General features: G+C 39.7%; 3 protein-coding genes across 3 annotated transcripts in view; 1 reads left to right on the plus strand and 2 right to left on the minus strand.

The window, feature by feature from the left end:
• The window catches only part of STXBP4 (syntaxin binding protein 4), a 99,297-nt gene extending 87,503 nt beyond the window's left edge, over window positions 1–11,794 (minus strand). The window contains exons 1-5 of the mRNA XM_063293602.1: window positions 11,696–11,794; window positions 8,280–8,353; window positions 7,988–8,083; window positions 6,609–6,678; window positions 834–908 (exon numbers count right to left, since the gene is read on the minus strand). Of these exons, the coding sequence (XP_063149672.1) occupies window positions 834–908; window positions 6,609–6,678; window positions 7,988–8,083; window positions 8,280–8,353; window positions 11,696–11,727 (347 nt within the window). The 5' untranslated portion in view covers window positions 11,728–11,794. The remainder of the gene's footprint in view (window positions 1–833; window positions 909–6,608; window positions 6,679–7,987; window positions 8,084–8,279; window positions 8,354–11,695) is intronic.
• A 2,667-nt stretch (window positions 11,795–14,461) lies between these two features.
• LOC134490516 (cytochrome c oxidase assembly protein COX11, mitochondrial) lies at window positions 14,462–21,020 on the plus strand. The gene is made up of 4 exons (XM_063293607.1): window positions 14,462–14,847; window positions 17,650–17,805; window positions 18,592–18,717; window positions 19,195–21,020. The coding sequence occupies exons 1-4, from the start codon at window positions 14,464–14,466 to the stop codon at window positions 19,375–19,377; spliced, it is 849 nt and encodes a 282-aa protein (XP_063149677.1). The 5' UTR covers window positions 14,462–14,463; the 3' UTR covers window positions 19,378–21,020.
• Window positions 21,021–21,170: 150 nt separating this feature from the next.
• TOM1L1 (target of myb1 like 1 membrane trafficking protein) overlaps window positions 21,171–25,702 on the minus strand; it is a 46,582-nt gene continuing 42,050 nt past the window's right edge. The window contains exons 11-15 of the mRNA XM_063293603.1: window positions 25,272–25,374; window positions 24,892–24,952; window positions 24,126–24,204; window positions 23,231–23,312; window positions 21,171–22,431 (exon numbers count right to left, since the gene is read on the minus strand). Of these exons, the coding sequence (XP_063149673.1) occupies window positions 22,371–22,431; window positions 23,231–23,312; window positions 24,126–24,204; window positions 24,892–24,952; window positions 25,272–25,374 (386 nt within the window). The 3' untranslated portion in view covers window positions 21,171–22,370. The remainder of the gene's footprint in view (window positions 22,432–23,230; window positions 23,313–24,125; window positions 24,205–24,891; window positions 24,953–25,271; window positions 25,375–25,702) is intronic.

Genomic DNA, 25,702 nt, shown 5'->3' on the forward strand with positions numbered 1-25,702 from the left:
ACATACATACATACATATACACACATATACACACACATACATACATACATATATCTTTATATAAAAAAAGCAGGATAGATTGAAACACGTATATGTCCACACTAGCAGAATTATAATAGTGAGAAGGGAAATCAAATTTAGACAAATGTTGTATTAGCATGATTCTCTAATGGCAATTTTCTCTAACTTTGCAGCGTCCTTCAGAGATGAGATTGCAACTCCCAGAATCCTCAGATAGCACAGCCACTGGGAATGCTAGATGGGAATATTGGTAGTGGTAATCTAGACACATCTAGAAGGCACCATGTTGGAGAAGGCTGCTATATGAGAACTCTATTCATAAAGCTCATAAGATAGGGTTATCATAAAACTCCTGCAATTAATGATTTGATAGATCACAAATCCGCAAGTCTAAAACTCATAGATGAGGAAAACAAAGTTTCAGACTTTGGTTTTCAAGAACAGACTGCAGGAATCATCTGCATACATTTATGATTCTCATCTAGTTTCACTTCTCTTTTGATTTTATTACAGATGATTTATTAAAGTGGCAACAAATACCATATTTATTTTTCATTCCAAGTTTTCTCAGAAAGAGTAGACATGGTGTTTTTGTTTGTTTTTTAACCTGCAGGAAAACTTGAAAAATGTTAATAACGTTTGCAGTGAGCTGAGGGAAGTTCCCACACTGTCAAAAGAAGTTCTAATGGAAGAGAGAAAGTAGAGAGGGGAAAAATTAAGGTCATTGGTTACAATGGGTACATGTCAAGATTTATGGTCAGTCTTGGATCTTGTATAATTTTCTTGGACTTGGGGAAATTTAACATTCTTACTTTGTATCTTCATCTCTCACAATAAGTAAAGACACATAATTGGTTGCCGATGCCATCTGTAGTATGTCAGCAGCTCTGTAAAGTTAAAAATGAAGAGTTAAATGTACTGATTTTCTCAACTGAGGTGCTACAAAAGAATTACCATAACTTATTTTATGTAATTGTTTTCTATTAGCTGAATGATTACATATTCAGTTTTTTCAAAATTACTAAATGTTGGCATAATGAGGCCATGATTCATGATTCTAGAGATTAAAAATCCCAGGCAGACAGACTTGTTGAAGCACAAGTGAAGGAACTTTTCATCTAAACATAAACTATGGCCCTCCTTAAAGGCCCTTTTTCATTCTTCATGGCAGTGGATGTAATGAAGATGGCTTCCTTTTCTGTCTTGGATTGCATGGAGCAAGCCAGTGACACTTTTTCATATTGTGCGGCATCTCCTCCATGAAGACGTTAGAGGAGACCCAAGCAGTTGGATGCTTACTATGGCAATTGTTATTGATCTTTGCAGATGAAGTTGTTCAGATTCACTCTGATTTGGACTCTAGTGTTGGGGCAGGTCATAGGAATGTCCGGTTCGTAAGTATCTTTTTCGGCTTGAGGATGAGGATGGGGTATGTGTGGAGAGGTGAAGGCCACAACCAGTTTGCTTGTCCTTTGCCTCACTCATCTGATTAAATCAGCCAGATTGGGACTGGTCCCATAGTTAAAAGAGGTGATCATTATCTTATTAAGGGAGTGATATAATCTCATTTGCTTGAAGGAAGCAGTTATACAACCTTTACTGAAAAAGCCCATTTTGTATAATTGTAATTATAGGCCTGTTTTTAATCTTTCATTCCTGCATAAGATGATTAAGTGGCCCCACATCTGCAGACACACCTGGATGAAACTGATTACCTGAACCAATTTTAATAGTTTTGCCTGAGATATGGGACTGAGATTACTTTGATCATCTTGATGGATGTCTTATAGTGGCAACTAGATGGGGGAAGTGCAATCCTGCTACAGGTAGTCCTTGACTTACGACCATTCATTTAATGACCATTTGAAGTTACGATGGCACTGAAAAAAATGATTTATAACCGGTCCTTGCACTTATGACTGCTGCAGTGTCCCCGCAGTCACATGATCAAAATTTGGGCACTTGGCAACCAGCATGAATTTATGATGGTTGCACCATCCTGAGGTCACATGACTACCATTTGTGACCTTCCCAGCCGGCTCTCGACAAACAAAATTAATGGGGAACTGTGTGATTCACTTAACGTCCACAGCAAAAATGTTGTAAAATTGGGTGCAACTCACTTAATGACTGCTTCACTTAGCGGCAGAAGTTCCAGTCCTATTGTGGTCATTAAATCAAGGACTACCTGTAGTTCTCTTGGATCTCTTGCTAGCTTTTTATTTGTTGGACTATGGTATCTTTCTGGCAGGACTGGTACTTGGAGACACTATTTTACAATAGTTTTGGACCCTTCTGTTAGGACTGCACCTAGCAAACGGTGCTAGGGAACTATTATTGATATATCATGTTCCACAGGGCTCTCTTATCTTGTCCTATGCTATATATCATCTACATAAAACCAGTGGAGGAGATCATTTGGAGCTCTGGATACCATCAATGTGCTCTTTACCATTTAATTCCAAAAAGGCAATCCACACCTTTGAATGTTCCTTAAACTTTTAAATTTTATTTTTCATGTTTAATATTCTGTAAGGCAAGAAGAAACTAGAATACAAGATAACAGCCCATAACAATATACCTCAACATTCAGTCATAGGTTAGATATAACTTTTAATTTGTCAAAAGAAGAATTATTATTGTCAGGGTTGTTATTATTGTTATAAAGTTTCCAGAGCTGATAAAAATGTGATTCATCCCTCTGAGAAGTCAGTATTCACATTTTTTCAGTAACCTTTTCCATAAGAGCAATTGACCATACTTCAGCGTGCCAATTACTCACTGATAGGTTATCTAGAAATTTCCATTTTTGAGCAATGCTTAATTTTGCAGCCAGGAGTAAGAATACAACAAACTCCTTTTTGTTTAGTTATTATTCTAACTTCTTTGAATATTGTCTTCCAATAAGACGCCACCTTTTCACAAGCCCACGACTTATGAAAAAATGTTCCCTTCTGATTGAAACCCCTCCAACATTTTGATGAATAATTATCAGCTATTTGTGCTAATCTAGTTGTAGTTAAATGCCAGTAATGTAGTATCTTCCAATGCATCTCTTGTATGGAAGCTGACAGAAAGCCACCTGATTTCCAAAGTGTCCGCCAATTTGTCTCTTCTATTTGCCTTCCTAAATCTGTGTCCCAAGCTTCTGTTAAACCCGTGTGTGTGTGTGTGTGTGTGTGTGACCCTCCTCCAATTCTAATAATAATATATAACTTTTTGAAATTGTTCCTTTGGTTGGGAAAGGTAATGTAATGGTATGACAGAATGACCTTGGGAGACAGGAGGAAGAGTTGCAGCCTAGACAATGGTCTGATAAACAAAATTTGAGTCTGAAGGTGGAGGGGTGGCAAAAGCGTCTCAGAAGGGGCCCTCTCTAGTTTTCAGGAGAGTAAAAGTGAGGGAGTTCTCACCAAGCTACGCCAGCAAATCTGGAGAATAACTGGCCAACCGACTGAGTGTGCAAACCATCATACAATATCTTTAATTTCACATGCTGGAAAAATAATGCTTAGGATCATCCAATGCAGATTAGAGCCTTACATGGAAAGGGAGATGCCAGATGTTCAAGCTGGCTTTAGAAAAGGCTGAGGAACACAAGGCATTATTGCTGATGCACGCTGGATAATTGAAAAAGCCAAAGAATACCAAAAAGCATGTGCTTCATCAATTATAGAAAAGCCTTAGATTGTGTTGATCACTTCAAGCTGTGGAAAGTGCTCAGAAAAATGGGGATCCCAGAACATCTCATTGTCCTTGTGATAAATTTATATACAGGTCAGAAAGCCACAGAATGGACAGAACATAGTGAAACAGACTGGCTCCAGGCTGGCAAAGGAGTGCGACAAGGCTGTATACTCTCCCCTTATTTATTAAACCTATATGCAGAATATATATTAAGGGAAGCTGGAATGGAAGAAGATGAACATGATTTTAAAACTGAAGGAAGAAACATTGATAACCTGCACTACGCTGATGACACTGTCCTGATAGCCAAAAATGCAAAGGATCTGCAAGCTCTAGTAATAAAAGTAAAGGAGCACAGTGAAAAAATGGGACTAAAATTAAATATAAAGAAGACCAAACTAGTGACAACAGGTAGAACAACCAGCCTTAGAATTGACAATGAAGATACTGAAGTGGTGAATAGCTTCTGCTTTTTACGATCAACCATAAACAGTAAAGGAACAAGCAGTCAAGAAATAAGCCGCAGACTAGCACTTGGTAAAGCAGCCATGAAGGCCTTGGAAAAAATATTCAGATGCCATGATGTGTCTACACCTACGAAGATCAGAATCATGCAAGCCATGGCATTCCCTGTGACACTCTATGGAAGCGAAAGTTGGTCTTTAAAAAAGCAGGATAGGAAGAGTATTGACTCTGGTGTTGGAGAAGACTCCTAAGAATACCGTGGACAGCCAAGAAAACAAACCGATGGATCATCAAACAAATCAACCCAGAGTTCTCACTCGAGGCACAAATGGCCAGGCTCAAATGATCCTACTTTGGACACATTATGTGAAGACCCAGATCTCTGGAAAAGGCTCTGATGCCGGGAAAGGTGGAAGGAAAGACAAGAAGACGACGACCAGCAGCAAGGTGGATGGACTCAGTTACAGTGGCGATGAGTACACCATTGAAGACCTGAAAAACCAGGTTAGTGACTGATCGCCATGGAGAAAATCTATCTATGTGGTCACTAGGAGCTGAAAATGACTTGATGGCACATAATGAATCAATCAATTAAAAGTGAAGGAAGGGAGGGGTACTTTCAGACTTGCAAGATTCATGTTAGTCTTGCAAGGTAGTCCAGACAAGAAGCACAGCCAGGAGTTCTAGCTCTATCTTTTTTGTAAGGTTACATTAACACAAACTGTTAATGTTTCTTCCGCCACCCTTCCTCCTTGGGACTCAAATTTCGTTTATCAGACCGCTGTTGAGGCTGCAACTCTTCCTCCCATCTCCCAAAGGCATTTCCACATACCATTACAAGTAATAATTAATTTTTCAGAAATAATTAAAGAATGGGATGCGGACCTATTTACATCCTTCTTGTTCAAAACGGTTTTAAGTCGGAGCCATGTTAGCCAAGATAGAAGGAAACCTATTTGTAACTCAGTTTCTTCTTTACTACATAGTGTCTTATAATGAGAGACAGCAGGCCAAAATTAAACCCTAACAAGACAGAGGTATTGATGGCCAGGAGAAAGCTGCACTTAGAGGTTGGGGGGAACCTCCTTTTGGATGAGGTTGCACCATCTAAGAGCACTTCTGATTTTATAATTCTACGATTCTCCCAAAACAGCTGGGAGGGTTTTTTGATCCGCAGATATCACTAGATTTGCAAGTGACTGTTGTGGTAATTAGCACATTTGTACAACTTCAGTTAGTATACCACCTGCAATCCTTTTTGAACCGGTTAGATTTAGCGACGGTATACCCAAGCTGCATCCCATCCTGACTACAGGTTGTCCTTGTTTAGAGACTGCAATTGGGACTGGCAACTCAGTCGTTGCATGAAGCAGTCGCTAAGTGACTGCGACTGTGCTTATGATTTTACTTCAGCTTTCCTTTGCTTTACAGAGTCAGAAGGACGTGACCCCAAACAACTGGGTGAGCCCAAACAGCGGGGAAGGTTTCTGGAACTTGACTCATAAGGAACCCAGGTAAAAGGGCAAATCTTATAGCCCTTTCCCCCCACTCCCCTGCCCTTTGGAATGCTCCCCCCAGCACTGGGATAATTAACAAGAAAAAAACTGATGTTTGTATTTACATTCATTGGAGAGGAAGAGATTACAAGAGAGTTAGCGGGCACACAGTGGGGAATACACATCAAAGGAATGTGCTAGTGTCAGCTGTTGCCTACTGCACTCCCCACAAGCCACTTAGAAGGCACACAAAGCCTTTAGTGTGAACCTGATTAGGGTCTTGTCACTTTCAGGCAACAGCTGGAAGCTGGCCAAATCAAGTAATTACGGTCATAGAGCTGAGCTTGTTAACTTGCCCTTAGCCCACCGCACTGCAGAGAAAAGCAACTCAGGAAGAGATTGCTTGTTTAGGTAATCTCTCTGCTCTGCGAGTGGGGGAGGAAAAGACCGGGTCAGGCACAGGACAATGCATACCGACTGTAATGGCAAACATGTCACTGAGAGAGAGAGATGCCATAAATGTGAGCATTGGTCACGTTACTTCATCATCAGTGGTAACGGCCAATGCCAAATGCTAAATGAGGATTACCTGTACTGCAATACACTCTACGTGTATAACTGTTTGTGAAAAGTGCCCAGAAATGGCAATTTATCAGTGTTTTCAAAATTACGTTTTTCTTTTTCTTTTTTTTAAAGAAGTGGGTATTCTCAGAAATTGACCATGGAACCTTGTTTCCGCAAATATCCTGGCTGATCATATATTCCCAGGACCTGTTATGCATTTTGGCCATTTTGCTCTTGTGCAAGCAGACAGAACCCTGTAAGCTTCAGTGGCATTTTTCTTTCTATATCTGCACCTAACCTGATCAAAAATATTAATAGGCAAATATAAATGCTAGCCATTCCAGTTCATGCTTCTCATTAAATATTAGAGCTTACCTTTCAGTGGTTACACCACATAATTTTTGGCCATTGACTTCTAAAATCAAATCTCCAATACACAATTGATCTTGAAAAGAAAAATCATGACAATTAATTACAATTCAGCTGCATCAAGAAAGCAAAACTTTTTGTTTAGGGAAAAAACTGCTCACCAAAAAAAAAAAAAAACACTTGAACCCAAAAATGTCAGAATTACTTCTGATATACTTTCGCCAGTACGACACAGCTACGAGATTAGTAATTAGCTACTTTCTAGCTGACTGCTAAATGACTACATTTATTTTATTTATATCTTTATATAGGACTTCATGATAATGATTATCATTATGCCACTTTTTAATGTTTTATTTATTTTACTATATATGTATGAACATTTCTGTCATGCCCTTCTAATACAACATAAGGACATTATAGTTGGGGTAACTTATCCTACAAATCTTATTATATGACATACCTATTATTTTATAGTACCTCAAACCCACATAATTGCCCTGAATTACTGAACTAAATATTATAGCTGTGTACCTATGACCTAGTAATTTATTTCCCACTGTTAAAGACCTACCTTGGTGTACCAGCAACACATGATCAACAGTGTCCTGGTTAAAGAGGAAACTGACATTTTTGAAGTCCTGCCAGCTGATACATGTTAGAAAGCAAATAAAAAGATGTATTTGCATTTCCAGTAAAGAGGAAAGTAAAGAAGTAAAAAAAAAAAAGTCCATGGTAACCAAACAAGTTTTGGAGCCCCCACGGATAGAGATGGCAGGGGGAGGCTACCAATCCCACCCTTCCTGTCCTTTGTCCACCACACTATGGGAAGTAAAAAGGGCTTAGAGAAGCTTTCCTCCTCTATTTGGCCAACACAGCTGACAGGAAGATTTAACTTAGCTCCAAAGCACTCCATGGCTGTCTGGAGCTAAAAGCAACTTCTTCTAATCCCCTTGCTGATTAAGTTTAGCGTTTTTCACAACAATATAACCCACCCACTAACATGGTTAACTGTGAGTAGGACCCAGAGAGAAGTTGCAAGCCTCATTAGATCAGGTCTATCGTGTGCCTAATCTTCTCTCACTTTGAATCTAATGGATGAAATCCAAGGAATTTTTTTCAACTGATAGAATTATTTCCATCAGTGGAACGATGGATGTGGCGGCCCCAGCCTCTCCTAGGTAATCCCCCTCTGCTCTGGAGGACTGGAAGGAATTTCTAGAACAGAATGAGGCAGTGCTGTAGGGGAAGGAAAAAGAAGATGGTGTGGATGTGAGGAACTTTAACAATAATAAAAAAAACACAAGAGAAAAATCAATACATGGAATGATACAGCTTTTTTTTAGCAGCATTGCCACCAATGAAGTTTACAAATAATTATTTACTATCTGTAGCAGCTATCCTCTCTGGCAATATCTCCTTTATGAAAATTCCATACTCTTCTTCAGATTGATCTTGACAGCTTCCAACAATTTTAATGCCTGTTGAGCAAGCAAAACAAGCAAGGTATAAACAAGTTATTTTCTTATTTTCTTCACTGTGGTAAACGCACCGTGGTAATTACTAAATAACTGTATACATTTCAAATCCCACCTACATTAGAGTGGACCACCTGCCCCAAACAGCACAGCAGCACTCCTACTTTATTAGAGTAAGTTGAATACATAATTTAATTACCTAATCCATTCTGGCAGTCTGAAAACGCCACATGGTGTATGGCTCGATTGGTTCCATGAAGGCCTACAACGGTCCTTTGAAACAGAAAGGGGAAGGTTGATTTCAGAGTGGTTGCAGCTTATGAAAGAATGTTTTAAAAAATTAAAACATGGAGCCTATTATATTTGTCCTCAGGGTAATAAAAACAGGTATCTTTAGAAATGGTTATGAAAAAGTGGTTGAACTCATTCCTTTCCTTCCACCATTTCAGCTGCCCATTTAGGAAGTGTTGTTTGTTTCATTTCTATTTAGATAGTATGTACTAACATAACAGGGACGCGGTGGTGCTGCGGGTTAAACCGCTGAGCTGTTGATCGGAAGGTCGGCGGTTCGAAACCGCGCAGCGGGGTGAGCTCCCGTTGTTAATCCCAGCTCCTGCTCACCTAGCAGTTCGAAAACATGCAAATGTGAGTAGATCAATAGGTACCGCTTCGGCGGGAAGGTAACGGCGTTCCGTGAGTCATGCTGGCCACATGACCCGGAAGTGTCTATGACAACGCCGGCTCCATGGCTTAGAAACGGAGATGAGCACCGCCCCCTAGAGTCGGACTCGACTGGACTTTACGTCAAGGGAAACCTTTACCTTTACCTACTAACATAAAACACTGTTTAAAAAATTAGGCTCAGTTCCTACAGTGCTCTTGTCGTTCTTCTGTGGAGCTGTGCATCTGCAGTTGAGCTCAGGAAGTTAATTTAATTAATTTAATTAATTTGATTTAGGTGTCACCTGACTCCAAACAACTCTAGGCAGCTCAAAATACAAGTAGTCCTCGCTTGACGACCACAATTGGGATTGGCAACTCTGTCGCTAAATGATGCGGTCATTAAGTAAAACATCACGTGACCATGCTGGACTTACGATGTCACTCCTGCTGTGGTCATTAAGTGAATTACCTGGGGTTGTTAAGTGAGACATCATGTGACTGCTAATTTTAGCACCATCATAACTTTGAACAGTCACTACATAAGGCAGTCATTAAGTAAGGACTACCTGTACAACAAAAGATTACAATACAATAAAATTCAAAACAAACAACCAGAAAGATAAGAAGCAGATTAAAGAAAAGTTAAATGATGGTCACTCCACCCTACCCTTGACAACTTTTTCCCATCCTCTCTTTTGTGCCCAAAGAAATGTGTTACATTTCCTTAGGACACAGTTACCTTGGCAGCACCTCCTAGAGACAGAAAGTAGGTAAATAGGCAGCATATACCATGAATATAAAGGACGCTGTTGTGTACCTCTGACCTACACTGTCGGCCACCTGTCATCACTCTGATCTGTAAAAATGCTATGCAGTACATAGGTTTCTGCTCTTATGTCTTTTCTATATCCTTCCAGACTTCAGCTGAAAGATAGCTTGAACTGTCACTAGACATTTTTTAAAAATATGAAATCAAGATAAACAGTGAAAGTGAAAAAGGGGGAAAGAACACAGGTGCATAATGAAGTCATGACCCCCTTTGTTGTCAGTGTGATGTCTCTGCTCTTAACTATTTTATCGAGATTTGTCATTGCTCTTCTCCCAAGAATTAAACATCTTCTGATTTCCTGGCTGCAGTCAGCATCTGCAGTAATCTTCGCACCTAGAAATACAAAGTCTTTCACTGCTTCTACATTTTCTCCCTCTATTTGCCAGTTATCAAACAAGCTGGTTGCCATCATCTTGGTTTTTTTGAGGTTTAGCTGCAAGCCAGCTTTTGTACTTTCTTCTTTCACCTTCATCATAAGGCTCCTCAGTTCCTCTTCGCTTTCAGCCATCAAAGTGGTATCATCTGCATATCTGAGATTGTTAATGTTTCTTCCAGAGATTTTAACTCCAGCCTTGGATTCCTCAAGCCCAGCATGTCGCATGATGTGTTCTGTGTACAAGTTGAATATGTATGGTGAGAGTATTCAGCCCTGCTGTACTCCTTTCCCAATCTTAAACCAGTCCATTGTTCCGTGGTCTGTTCTTACTGTTGCTACTTGGTTGTTATACAGATTCTTCAGGAGGCAGACAAGATGACTTGGTATCCCCATACCACTAAGAACTTGCCACAATTCTTTCTAATCTACCTCACCTATTTATCTACCACTATTTGCAGCTCTGCAATGGGGATAAGATAATGCTGAGAAAGTGGTTAACATTCTGGTACTGGCAATTGTATGTTTTAACTAATTTGCAAGTAAGAAGAGAAAAATACCACCTCTTTCTGATAGAAGGATGCAGCAGTTCTTCAGAATATCCATAGACATACAAGACACTCTGCGGAGCTTCTATGGATACAGGATACCAAGAAGTGGAATGGCAGAAAGCACTGTAACATGTATTTTATTTTGGAGTCCCTGGTGCTCTCTGAGCTTGGTTGTTTGCTTGCAGACATTTCACTACCCAACTAGGTAACATCCTCAGTGCTAGTGGGTATGGGGTTTGCTCCCTGTTTACTGTATATACAGTAGCTTGCCCTGCCAGTGTTGGTGGGGGTGTGGTTTTCCCCTTGGTAGTTCCTTGATTAGGGTATTGTTTTCTGCTTGATTGTTTTCCTGGTGTTCATCCCTGCTTATCTGGGTGTTGGCTGCTGGAGGGGATGTGAGGATGTGTTCTGGTCTTTTTGTTTCCTTAGCTTTTTTACTGTCTCTTTTGAATGGTGTATAAATACTGTATCGTTTATTTCTATGTATCTATTGATGGCTGCTTTGTCTGAGTGCCAGGCTTCCAGGAATTCTCTGGCATTTTTGGATTTGGCTTAGTCTAGGATGCTCACAGTTTCCCAGTTGAAACTCTGGTTGAGTCTGTCCACGTGTTGTGAGATTAAGGAGTTCTCATCGTGTCTTCTGACTGCCAGCTGGTGTTCGTGGATGCGCTCTGCTAGTCTTCTGCCTGTCTGTCCTACATAGTGGCTGTTACAGTCCTTGCACTGTATGCTGTAGGTAACTCCTGTTTTTCCTTCTTGGGCTACTGGGTCTTTTGGATTGCTTAAGATGTTTTGGAGGGCTTTAGTTGGTTTATGTGCTACGGTGATGCGGTGTGGTTGTAACAATCTGTTGGTTGTTTCTGAGAAGTTTCTGATGTATGGCAGTGTTATCCTTTTCATAGCTTGTGTTGGTTGTGCTGTAGTGGGTTGAGTGGCCAGGCACTTTTTGATAAAGTTGAGGGGGTATCCAGTGTAGGTTGTTTTTCGATAGATTTGCATGTATGTGTAACATGTATGAAAGCATTTCTTTCTTTCTTTATACTCTGCACTAACTAGATGTATCATGCTAACATTAATAGAAATATATTAGGAATTGTTTTGATAATATAAATCAAAGTTATATTGATTTATAAAAAAAGAGATTTATTGTATTTAATTATTGCAGGTCTACAGACATGTAAACATTATATATGACTTACATTTCAGGGTGATTTGAGTCTGGGGATGCCATCTCTGTGGACAAATGTCATTAATGATGGAAAATTTCAACAGGCTCACAACTAAAACTGACCCTTTGCTGTAAAGCAGAAAAGAACCCCATTAAGGTATCATATACACCATTACTATGCATTATATTAAAACAATCACATTCTTTTATGGTTTGTTTGATACAGCTGGTACTGAAGTTACTGCTGACTATTTCTTAGTTAAAAAAATAAAAGGTCCCATATCTTCACTTCCAGTCTGAATCTTTCCCACAAAGTCATGTACTTTTTTTGGCCCAAGAGATGAAGTGATTCTGGCCATGCATTTCAGGTGCTGTATGCTGTAAGTGATGTGTCCACACCCCACAGCTGATGGCGCTATCTTGTTATGGGTTGGTAGCCCATAGCCCACTCTACTCTCTCTCTTACATACATGATATTATACACAGAAAAAGGACATGGGTAGAATTAAAAAAACACAGATTTTTTCATATGATTCATGCCATCCATGAACTACATTAACAGGTTTCATGTTTCTGTACCGTGTCCACAGTAAAATGTCTGGCCTGGCCTGGCCTGGCCTGGCCTTAGGAGAAACTAAGAATTTACAACCAAGGGACTGGATCAGCTCTCAAAGCTGAAAGGAGAAGCAGAGCCCAGCAGTTTCACCACTCCAGCAGAAATCCTGCCAACTTACAATAACCTGCCAACTTACAATGAAAGGAGTATAACTGTTTTGCCTAGCTTGTCCCTATGGTATAGGCCCACATCCATGCTCAATCAGATTCCCTTTTTGTCTTTCTTCAGCACTGCTCTAGGCATCTCTCAGAGCTTCTCAGTAAAACAAGGAGCTAAATGAGATTGGCAGGCAGAGAGGGGTCAATGGGAGCAACCATGCCAAGAGCCCAGGTTGCCATCTGATGCCAGTGGTTAACCAGGCAATCAAAAGAACTGCCTATTAATTGCTGGGGAATCCCCCAAGTACCCACTAGAATCCATATGGATCTATAAGGCATCCAGGGCAAATTATCTTAATAAATCCATTTGTCTTGCAGGGATCCTAGGTGGTAGTCAGTCTCATCTGGACTAGGAGATGATCCAATTGCCATGACTAAGTGAGATGGCCCCATATGCAGATCATCTGACAACTGCTCCAAGACAAACACAATGTCCAATGTATGACTGCCTATGTTTGCTGGACCTAAGATTATATGGGACAAGCCCACAGTAACATGGGAGCTGTGAAATATTGAGCCTTCCCAGACCCAAGAAATAGGACTGAAGTCTTCCAATTCCAAAAGGCAAGGAGATTCCAACATCAGCCCCAAGTTCAGGTCCAGGAGTTCAATCAGGGACCCTACCAGGCAACAAGACACTCATCTCCCAATATCAGGGATCCAAATCCCTGGCCAACATCAATGTTTCCTTATAGATCTATAACCCTCACCCCAGGCATGAAGGCTGCTATAGAATCTGAATCCTGGAATGGCAGATCTCTAAGACTGCCACACTGCCACTGTGAAATGATCAGGTTCCAGTATTACATACTAGGTCCAAGTGCTCAACCACTACCAGATCATGGATGAGTAAGGTCTCATGGCATTTACCATCAGCAACTTGAGGCTGAGGTCACCGATGATCTTGGCCAGCAAGACCCAGGACTGAAGCTGTAGGGCCAGAAGTGGGGATCAGCATCAAACCGATGCCCCCCTTCTACTGGAATGGCCTATCCTGCACTCCCTGGCATATCTCCCCGGACCAGTCATTACAGGGATTGGCTCACCCTCCTTATTCCCATGGAAACTGCCCCTAAATAGGGGTACCAATTCCAATCACAACCATCCTCCAATAACTGAGTCATTCCCACATCTTTTCTTCCCTGGGGAAGCCAGAAATCTGGCCAGTTACTCATGTTGACTTCCCTTACCGTGCATTTTCTATTCCTATGATTTCAGTACTTTAATCCAGAATACAGATCAATGTGCACGTGCGTATGTACAGAATATCACTTGAAAGGAGAGTGGATGAAAGCAATCATGCTTGTACTTCTAAGACACAGAACTTAAGTTGCTTCTGGACTACAAAGCTTGAATGTGATATTGTCCCTACCAAACTAGACCACAGACAGCAACCACCAGGAAAGGCTGTGTGCCATTTAATACTATGCTTACTCGGGCACTACAGTGGAGAGAACGATTATCTTGGCTATTACTTTAAAACGATTTGTCTCCCCTTCAGGAACCCAAAGCAGCACAGTATTCTAGTACTCTACCTGTTCCCCACTTATCCTCACAACAACCCTGAGAGGTAGGGTTGAAAGATCTTGCCTAGTCCCAAGTCACCCAGGGAGCTTCGTGGTGGCTGAATGTGGTCTCCACTGTACAAAGGGAGCATCCCCATCCTGCTCATATCATTAGGTGTGAATACCAAAGGGCTAACCCCTCTAGTTCCTAACAAACCAGGTGATCAATAGACCGGACATTAAAAACTTGAAAATCAGTTTAATGCCTAGACTGCCTCCTTTGAAGCCCCGAGCTTTCCCATTATTTCCAGGGGCATGCCTGGATACGAACAAGGCTGCAATGCACGCATCCCTTTTTAAACTTATCCTGGTGCGTCTAAGTTTGCGGAACGGGAGTTTTGCTCCTACCTCGGAGGCGGAGCAAAGAGGCGGCAGGTATCGAAAACGCGAACTTACCCCCCACGGCTTCCGTAGCCAAAATGCTCGAATGACAGCGCTACAAGTTTTGCATCAAGCGACAATGCTGCTGGGTTTGACCTTGGCTACTCTCGCGATAGTTGCTAATCGCGCTCGCCGGACTGCGAAAGGCAGCCAAACAGAGAGAGAGAGTGTTCACGTGACAGGAAAAAGGATGCCTTCGGGCGCGCGGGGCTTGGTGCTGGTGGCCCGAACGGTGGGAAGCTGGGGCTGGAGGCCGGTTAGGCTTTGTCACCGTGGCAATAGCCAGGCATTCCGCGGGGAGCAGCGCGGGAAGAGCTCCGAGGCGCTCGCGGCGTTTCGCCGGCAGCAGGAGCAGCAATGGAAGCAACGCAACAGGACGGTGCTCACCTATCTGGCGGCCGGCGCCGTGGGCATGGCAGGCTTATCCTACGCAGCCGTGCCGTTGTATCGCCTTTATTGCCAGGTGAGGGGCGGTCGGGGCGAGGGGTTGGGGTCGACCTGCAGCTCATGATGCGTTTCCCTCTCCACCCCAGCCTGCCCCATAGAGTTACTGTATTTTAGGGGGCAAGGACGGGGGTGGTTCTTCTTCTGGTCCATGGTATTTGATACGAGAATAAGGCAACGATCTTACTAGAGATTGCTAATTGCTAAAACTGTTCTGATCTTTGTTGTTATTGTAGTGTCCTTAACCTTCACGATCTTGTCTAAATTTATTATTCCCGGTTACTTTTCTCCAACACTGTCCAGCTTTATCTGTATATGTGCCCAAGAAAACGAATCCATGACTTTCACGTCTTTTCCATCAACTTTAGGTACACCAGTGGGCTGGTTGACATTACTGTTGGCTTAAAATTTAGTAGGAACCTTGGATTTTTGATTTTCTAATTTTGCTTTCATAATGAACTCTTCTAAATTTTCTTACTTTCAGCTAACAAAGAGGTTGTATTTGCATATCTCAAATGTATAGCCTACACTGACTTCCTGTATTGATTCCTTCTTCCAATCCCACTCTTACAGTATGTTCACTGAATACACTGAAATAAATAGATGTTCAGTCAATATGCATCTTTGTCTTATTTCCTTCCCTATTATGAACCACCCCCATTTCTCCAAATTCAGTTCTTACAGTGGCTTTGTGTCACTTTAAAGGTTCTTCAAAAGAATAATTGGTTGTTTTAGCACATCCATTAGCTTTTATATATTCCATGGTCTGGCCATTAAAGGCCTTGTTATGGTTAATATTATAAATCAGAGGTAAACGTCCACATATTCTCCTATCCATTATCTGTCTTGTGTTTGCTATCTCATGCTCTTCTGCCTTTTCTAAAATATGTTCATTTGTTATTTTTCTCTCCAGCTATGGTCCTTTTTTAATAAAATAAGCAAATATGATTGTGTGAGGATCTATTGCAGTGATTTCAGTAATTTGTGCATTTGTTTTGCATCTCCCTTGTTTTCTGTTTCCGGTTTTATTTCCTTGCCTCATTTTTATTTCTTGGGAGTTTTTTGTAGGAGCTGATATGGTTATCGTTATGATTGGTTTTAACCTCTGCACAGATGTTTTAATTTTGTTTATATAGCCTGTAAGCTGCCAAGAATCATTACTATGTATGTGTGTGTTAGAAGTATAATAAATATACATAGAGGTGTGGATAGGCTGTGTTGATAGAACTGAAACCTGAACATTTTGGTTATTCAAGGTTTGTGCTGAAACAAAACCTGGAGAGGTCTTTTAAGGCTGGTAAGCCTCACCCCTCTCTCCTTCTGCTGCATGTGGTCAGTGGATCAGCCCACTTGTCAATTTTCCCAGTGCTTTCCATTCCATACTTCTTTTTAGCTTAGTTGCTTAGCTGCTCCACTGATGATGTCCTTGGTGTCAAATATGCCATAGGCAACCAGCCTGCCAGACCCCTCATCCATCTCAGCACTTAACGTTTTTGCTTCCCCTTAGCCATTGCCAATGTTCTTGGCCTTCTGCCACTTTTTCCCCCTCCCAATTTAGTACTCTGTTTTGTTTTGACAATTTTAGTTTTCCTTGGTTCATGCTGCTCACGTTTCACGTTCACAATTGTTCATGTCCTTATAAAGTGAAGAACTCCTCTTTCAGCATAGTAAAATCTGTTTAACAACCTCCAATTTAGCAGTCCCCAAATAATAAACATAAGCTGCATCCAGACATCATCTCAGCATAACTAACAAAGTCTACTGTACCCAGCATAATCCAGACTAAACATAATTTACGTAATTCATATGAGAAACTTTTACTCTGGTTTTGACCAGAATGTCAAGTGACTCAAGTGGCAAATACAGATTGAATGGACATTTGAATGTAACAGGCTTTACTGGCCTTTCCTTGTGGCTTCGGTCTGGTCATGTCATCACATCCAGATCTCTATATGAAAATCCAGTATTCTTCTCCGATAACTAGAGAAATATTTTCTGACTTATGGGGCAAGGGGATTATCATCATCTGGCACCAACATTTGTCTAAATGTTCCAGTCATGCCCACGTGTTTGCCTTGGCAACAATACAGAAATGGTTCTTTTCTTCCAGTTTTTAATGTTTGAACTCCTCCACTCTTAACTTTTCAGCAACCACCTAGTAAGTGCTTTTACTCTTGCCAGTTTCATTGAGACTGCTGCATGAAAGTGCTAATCTGCTGAGAGCTTTGTAAGGGGATTTTATAGTTTCATGAAGGGTGGGGCTATCATGGTAATTATATATTACCTCTAGCAACAGATGCCGTGCACATCTGAATTTCCATGGGGTATTGGTTTAATGTCCTCCTTGTGGGGTCCCCATAGGCATTTAGTTGGCCTCATTGAAGAGCGAGACACTGATAAACCTTCTGATCCAGCATGACTTTTAGGAAAAAAACTAATTGCTGCTCAGATTTATAATGGCTGTGGAGCACTTAAGATTCAAAAAGTTGCTTTGAAGCATTAATGGATGCACACATTGCTCCTCTCTCCAACTACTTAAAACAAGCTCGTATTTTCCCAGGATCTTGCTGCAAATGCGGAAGGCAACTGCATGATCCTGCTAAAAGACACAGCTGCTTTAAGGAGCTGCAGGGAGATATTCCATGAGCACCCTTGCAGACATTGAGGCATCTTTTTGCCTTTGAATCTAAAGTACTGCACAGCTCTAGTAAGTGTTGCTAATTTTAAGTAAACAGTCTAATGAAAAAATAAGTTCTTCTTGCCTTGAAAATCATTTGTTTTCAAGCAAGTTATTTTTAATTACAGCTTATTTTCCTTTCAGGCTACCGGACTTGGTGGGTCAGCTGTAGCAGGTCATAGTTCGGACCAGATTGAGACCATGGAACCTGTAAAAGACTGTATCATTAAAGTCACCTTCAACTCAGATGTACATTCAAGTCTTCAGTGGAATTTCAAGCCTCAGCAGACTGAAGTTTATGTAAGTGATTAAAATCTGGTAGGTGAATTTTGCATGAACTTTCTTTCGCAGGCATTTATTACAAATACCAATGACACAGACTGCTATTATAAAAATATCAAGAATGTGATTAGTTGTAGCAAACTGGGAGTTTTCAAGTAAGGCTCCTTTTCAGTTAAATAGATAGGTGGGATGTAAGTTGAATCAAACAATCAATTTTGCTCTACTAGTTTCTATTAGGAATAGAGAGCTGGCTTATAGAATCGCCAAGGGTCGAATACGACTGAATGGATAATTCGATTTGAATTTTAGAATTAAGTTTATGCTAGTAGCAAATAGAGATGGCAACCAGGCTTAACCCCAGCACCTCTGCCTGTTTGCCAAGTTTACAATTGCAGTTTATGAAGCTATGGAAATGCTCTACTATGCTAATATTGTTACCTTTGCATGTACCATTAATGTGCTTGCATGAGTTAGAGTGAACCATAACATGCTGTTCCATCTGTCTGGCCAGAATACCATATCATTAAGTTTAGAGATAGTTTTAGGGTTCTTCCACTTTGTTTATCTAATCTGTGTTCCATCTCTATCAGAGTGAACAGAATTCTGGTTAGTTTCTTCGTACAGTTTAAAATGGCTTTTTATGAATATTTTGAAATAAAATGCCAACAAAGGTGCTCTACCGCAGATTACTGAACTGTTAATGTAACTTAATGCACAGACTTTGTTTGAAAATCCATTTTTTAAGAAATAAAAGCAGGTATGGAGAGAAGCTAGAAACATGACAGTTATAACTTTTTAAAATAGGTGGTTCCAGGAGAAACTGCGCTGGCCTTTTATAAAGCAAAGAATCCCACTGATAAACCAATAATTGGAATATCTACCTACAACGTACTACCACCTGAAGCTGGACAATATTTCAATAAGATACAAGTAAGTGCTACTCAGTTTGGTTAACTTCCTCAATCATTTATAACCAGAGCCTATTTTGATAATCCATATTTGCAACCATTTATAGAATTGAATTTATGGTATGATCACTTGTTCTTGTCCTCTTGAATTCAGAACTTCTGTACAGCTTCATTTTTTTCTTTTAAGGATTGTTACCTTTTCTATAGCATAATAAACATGAGATTTCCAAAATATGCACTTTCCCCTGAAATGTGAATAAAACAGGAATGCTCACCAGTGGCACTTAGTTTTTGATGTTACTGTTTCTTTAAATGCTTTACGGCAGATTCGAAAATGTTTATAAAATCATTACATGACAAAGAAATTTGGTTTGAAAATGGATGTTTTTTTAATATATATTTTAAAATGTATTGAACTGAATTAAAGGTTAATACAAAACAGACAGAAGTTAGCTGATTATTCAACTTTGAAAAAAATAAACTTTCCCCCCCCTCTCAGTGCTTTTGTTTTGAAGAACAAAGACTCAATCCTCATGAAGAAGTGGACATGCCAGTATTTTTCTTCATTGATCCTGAATTTGTAGAAGACCCAAAGATGGAGAGAGTGAATTTGATTACTCTTTCTTACACGTTTTTTGAAGCGAAAGAAGGATATAAACCACCACTTCCAGGTTATAATTAATAGTATAACATGTAGACTCTGCAACAGAGATCTCTCTTCAGTTCTCTATTGATGATCCACTGACTGTGTAAAAATAACCTCTTTAACCTAGGAAGAAGATGCTGAACAATTCAGGCATTGTGTTTTATGTGTTGAATATGCACTGATGTGTCTTCTCTTTGGAGATGTGATTAATCTTCACTTTAAAACCAAACTCGGAATACAAAGAAATGATATACAAAAATAGGTCATATTGTTCATTTCTCTCTCTCACTCACAGGAAGGTCTGTCCAATTGCCAATTTATGACTGTCATTTTATAATTTTTTTTAAAAAAAGCTTCAATTTCACAGAGTTATCTAAAATATTACTTAATAGATTAGTGTGTCAAAGGGGAAAACAGTAAATTGTTTACTTTTGGGAGATTTGATGTCTATTTAATAAATGCAGCATTACTAGATTTGACTTTACTTGTCTACCTTAAATCAGAAGTAGCATGATCTGGTAAGCTTTGTAAGCTGTTTGAATAAATGTGCAGAGGATATCATTGAATGTGTTATGTTAAAACTCAGTTGTTCTGTGCAGCAGCTTTTTATTCTGAAAGCTATATTCACATTTTTGATGAGTTATCTACAAGCCAAAATAAATAATATCAGCAACCTTTTTTGAAAGCCTGTTTTTATCCCTCCCGTAATAGTGTAAGTTATTATTATTATTTATTTTATTTTTATCCCGCCTTTATTAAACCTTTCCTCTTGAGTTCTTCTTCAGGGTAACAAATTTACACTTTAATTCTATTATTTCTGTTTCATTATCACCTTAAGTAACACACAACCAGGTCAAAAAAAGACTGAGCAGCTGTATTTGTATAACACGCTAAGCTTGATTAGGTCTAACCTTGATTTACCTTTTTCTGTGGCTTAGCATATTGCACAAATCCACTGTTTTCTGCAAACTCAGAAAATGGATTAAAATTCAATAACCAGGTTAAATTTGTTGTGCCAATTTTTCAGTGTAGACGACGGTGCTCTGATTTTCTCATAAATATACCCGTGTTGGGGGGGGGGGGTTGAGAAAATGATTCTATTAACATGGGCTTTTAGCTTCAGTAAATCTGAATAGACCCCTGCCTGGAACAACCTGAGAAACTGCTTTTCCAAAAGAAAAAAAAATGAACATTACTGTAGAGGATAGTATGTATTGAAAACCATGCCAAGCAGTATCGAAAATATATTACATTTCAAAAGTAGGGCTATTTGTTACCACAAATGGTTCACCTCACTGTGTGGTGGAAATTGGGTGGGGAGGCAGAAAATCCCCCCCATAAAAACTTTATAGGTTTGACAACGTTGCAAAGCACATTTGCATTGAAAATAGGAGGCTAAGCCTAAGACTACTTAATTTTGTATTTCTCCCTACTTTTCTCTATGCATCTCCCTAATGTTTATGGAAGATCCCTCAACAGTCCAGAGTAAATCTGGGAGAGTGGATCTGCTGTACCACAAAACCACTGCAGAAGCAAATTTTGCATTTTTAATGAGTTGAACCTGATGAAATGTACTTAAGGTAGGATATGTAGGATACACATCTTAGATTTGAAGTGTCTTCTGTTGAATAGTTTGATAAATCACCTTATATACTATACATAAAACACAAGCTAACCATTTGGGAGAATTTGTGTTCAAATAGAATTGTATGCTTGCTGGAATCAGCTACCATTAATTCAATTTTCCACTCCAGATTCTTTACTTGGATTGTATGTCAACAACAGCCATTGTAAAACCTAAGTAACAGTACACGTATTACCCAAAACTTAAAGGGTACCAATTTATTACAAGTTTGGACACTAAATCTGGAAACAACTTAGAGAGAAAAGGCACTTATTTCAGTCACCCTTTTATATGATCCCATGACTATTAGTTATTAAGATAACCTGAATTGTTGGGGATAATAGAAAGCAACAGCAATAATATAATAAAAGGCACGGTCACTCCAAATACCACACAACGGATGCTTTGTACTTTGCTGTCCCCATGCATTCTGGTAGTGCCTTGCTGCAGCTGCTCCCAATGCAGCCCTCAATAACTTATGAAAGCTGCTGCTTCATACATATTTAGCTTCTCTGCAAGAGAATGAAATAATCTAGGAAAACAGATGGAAGTGTATTAAGACAACAAAGTAGAACAAGACTTGCTATTGTAGCACGCCACAAATGCTAGTGATTCATATACTTTGTTTTGCAATAGCTTGTGCATATTCTTTTTTTTTTCTTTTAAAGTGCATTCCGTAACTGAGAAAACTGTTACAGTAGCTAACTATCAGAAGAACAGGAAACATACTGCAAGGAAATCTAACCAACTACCTGGTTAGCGATTATTTTTCACCAAAGCGTAACATTAAAGACAAACTGTAAGATCTGTCCTACCAAATAGCCTGCCAGGAAATCTGACTGCAAGATTTAACTAACAGCTAGGTCTCTCCTTGTACTCGACCATTTGGATCTGAGCTTGGGCCCCTACAGGTATAGTCATGGATGCAACACTCAAGTGCTTTGATTGGGATCATAAACAGTTCTCCTAGATACTAATCAATTATTCAGCCATATGTGGCATAGCTCTTCCTGTGGGAAAAGATTTTGCTTTGATTATTAAAAGAATTCTATAAAAGTAACTTACTCTAGGTGCAAGATTCTGTAAATGTCAGTTGCAATTTGAATGTTACACTTCCTAGAAGACTGAATGTTTGAAAAACACTAGCTGTATCAATGGTTTTGGTCCAAAGATTGCAAAAGTGAATTTTGCATTTTTAATGAGTTGACCCTGATGCAATGTACTTAAGGTAGGGTATGTAGGATACACATCTTAGATTTGAAGTGTCTTCTGTTGAATAGTTTGATAAATCACCTTATCCCAAATCTCTGCCTACTGAGTAGTTTCTGTCTTTTAAAAGACAGATTTTGAAGCAATCAGCAGTCTACCATGTTGTTAGATAAATTCTTGTTACTGGCATCTGCTTCTAGCAACTGATGTTAACCTGTGCTTTGAAGAGGTGTGGATCAATTTCTTCATAAATATGTCTGAAATCAAAGCAGACAATAAACATTTCATTGCAAGGGGTAATTTAAAAATTGGTTACTAAAGCAACATTTGCAGACAGGAGAGTTAAGGGATAGATACTTGCCTAACACTCCTCTTGGTCATGCCCCCCCAATAAAAATTTATTTGCAGCATGTCTCCCAAACAATTTTCTTTGATTCAGCCATGCCACATTTCAGCTAAGCAGCAGTTAAAACAGTAATCAAACTGCTCACATTTTCATTAGTAATAAAAGGATGTTCAACTTGTGATTCAGATACACTCCATTAGGGGAAATAGTAGACCATTTGCACTTCCCTCTGAAATGCTGTGCTGATGGACTACAGGAACCTCTGGGACGCTGTATGTAACGCAGGGTAAACGCCGCCAGGTCAGGGTAAAAATAATCTTTCCCACCTTCCTCTAGGGGGTGACACCCTAGAACTAACTACGTGTATTTACCTGATTGAGTTTCTGTCAATGGCAGTATACTCACCTCTCAATTCAGAGTAATTTTATATGGTGTTAGTGGGGGGACTGGCAAAAGAGGTACCTGCTCTAGTGGATGGGTACTATTGGATGCAATTCAATAACACGAAATGAAGAAACATTAAAGAAAAATGTGTGGCTGCTCAATTTTAGCAGCCATCACGAGTGACTTAAAATACACACAGTATCATATTTCTGCTGCACTGACATAAGAAAATCTGGCTCTGTCGGCCTGTTGGCCAGGCTCTGTTGGCCTGGGCTATTAAAAACAAACGAGCAAGCAGCAATTTAGTAATTCTGAAAATCACTTACTGGGTTTTGTCACAAGGGGCCAAAGGATCAAATTCCATTAGCTCATAATAATTAGGAGGATGTGGGTTACTTTTTGGTATGTCTAGAAAAAGAAAGCCAGAGACAAAAAAAGAAAAAGATGGTGAAGTTTTATTTTGCTAACCAAAAGTATTAAGAAACAAAAATCCCATTTATATTGAATCCCATGTTTTAGAGTAAAAGGTAAAAATTATATATGGAAGGGATGAGTGAAGGGAATAGGGAATACCTTTCCTCCAGCAGTAAAGTTCAGGAGTGAGCAGACTTTATAAACTTGAATGCACTTTTTAAATAAAATATCAGGAGAATACAGATAGTTGCTAAACGGAATGTTGCTATGAAGGATTCTGTCTCCAGAGACAGGCAGACACGCAGACACACACACAGTCTGGGTTAAGGCTGGTTAGATATAATGAGTGCTGCCACCCTGCCTCCAGAAGTAATGTCCTCATATGGACATAATGTGAGAGCCAGTGTGGTATAGTGGTGAAGATGCTGGACCAGGAACTGTGAAATCCCGGTCCACTCTCAACCACAGAAGCTGACGAGGTGACTTTGGTGCAGTTGCTCTCTCTCTCTCTGCTCAACTTATCTCACAGAGTTGTTATTGTTGGGGGAAATGGGAGAAGGGAGGGCTATGTACATCTTGAGCTCCTGAATATAAGGCAGGCTATTAGACAGACAGACAGACAGACAGACAGACTTAAACAATGCAACTGATTCATCTGGCATGGTGTGAACTTGCTTCTCTACTACATATGCCCTCTAAATGAAAATCCTCCAAAGTGGACTATCCCACTTCGGATGATTTCCCACAAGTTTAGCAACCAGTGTAGTGACAGGTTATAAACAGCTAATTGCAATAATTAAAATTTACCTGCTGGTGGTGCATCTCCCGTACCATTACTTGGCAGGTTTACAGCATACAAGGGCTCGGGATTTAAACATGTGCTTACCTAAGGAAATTCAGTGAATTAAATCAGGTATGCAGGAGGATGGGTTTGTAAAAAATGGTTTAGTATAACAAGCTGGTTCATTCTTTTTTGTGTGTACTACATAAGGTTATAATAAAAGTGATTAAGGCTTCTATCAATATAAACAGAAATATATCAAACTAGATTTTTGCTAGTTCTCTATAAATTAGATGGCGCTAAATGAACAGTTTAGAAAAGATCCATAGAATTGTTTAGGCTGCATTAACCCAGTGGAATTAACCCGGCAGAATTCAAAGCATTCTGCCTATGGCTTACGGAATCAGATTCCTCATACTCTGCATCCTGGACGATACATTTTTTAAAAATCAGCTTCAGACTAGACTGGTGATTTTTTAAATTATTTATACCTGCATTCAGGTAGTATATGTTGGTTACAAAATGATGAGCACTGGGGAAATAAATTCAGCCTATTACTTTTTTGTATTTCCTCTGTACAACTGATCTCTAGGCATTAGGAATTCTTAGCAACAATCTGAGAAAATTAGGGTTAATTCCTCTTCCAACAGTGCACCCTTAGTGGGGGTGTTGATACAACTCACTAGACTAAGTCACAGTTTACAAAAGTGTGAATATAGCTAAAGTTTCTACAAGATTGCTTTTTCTGATGCTTGCGACTAAACCAGACCATAGCCTGCTACATGTACTCACATTGACATACATCTGACCATTTGGGATCACCTGGCATGTACTTTGTGCTTCTGCTGGGAACCTTTAAAAGGAAAAATGGTGCATTGGAAACCACCAAGAAAATATAATAGAAATGCCCAGCTTTCCCTCTGCACCCCCCACAGGACAGTTACCTATTCAGGTACTGTATTAGTCTCTGCTAAGCTTCTTAGTCTGTTGCTTTGTTTGCAATAGTTAGATGGTTTTACATAAATTAGTTTTTAAAATGAAGGACTAATGAAAATAAAATCTGCTAGAAGCTTAGCCAGTTATTGGATGAACTTCCAAAGATGAGACGTTTTGGCTTAACTTCTTTCAAAGCTTATCTAAACATTTACATGACTTTAAACGTAGCTACTTACGAGGACTGTGAAGCATTTGCAATACTGGGTGAGTTTAATTGAGGGTACATTGATGGCAGAGCAGAATGAGGATGTGGAAGAGCCACACTTTTTGGTGGATTATCTAAAGGGAGGCAAGTTAGTAATCATGAAGAGCAGAATATTCCTGCACATATTCCAATACAAGAACCAAATCTAGCTAGCATTTGGTAAGAACATGTTATTAGGGAGCTTAGAATTAAGCCATTTGTGTGTCATAGATGCACATGAAATACCAATACTGATATTGATATTGCCTTCTACAATCTTTCCCTTTGCTGCCATCTGTGCCAGGAAGAGAGCAGAAAGAGGAAAAAGAGGTTACCCTATCAATCACTGACTGCCGCCCCAAACAGATAACCTCTAAAGATATTCAGCTAACCAGCCCACCCACTGCTCCTGCTCTGAATGTC

This window comes from Candoia aspera, chromosome 2 (assembly GCF_035149785.1).
Source record: "Candoia aspera isolate rCanAsp1 chromosome 2, rCanAsp1.hap2, whole genome shotgun sequence".
Lineage (NCBI taxonomy): Eukaryota > Metazoa > Chordata > Lepidosauria > Squamata > Boidae > Candoia > Candoia aspera.

Bases quoted from the DNA above. Each gene is read 5' to 3' on its own strand.
- LOC134490516 (XM_063293607.1), top strand. From the start codon at position 14,464: ATGCTGCTGGGTTTGACCTTGGCTACTCTCGCGATAGTTGCTAATCGC. The intron at 14,848-17,649 runs GTGAGGGGCGGT...TTTTCCTTTCAG, and splicing joins TGTATCGCCTTTATTGCCAG to GCTACCGGACTTGGTGGGTC. The intron at 17,806-18,591 runs GTAAGTGATTAA...TTTTTAAAATAG, and splicing joins CTCAGCAGACTGAAGTTTAT to GTGGTTCCAGGAGAAACTGC.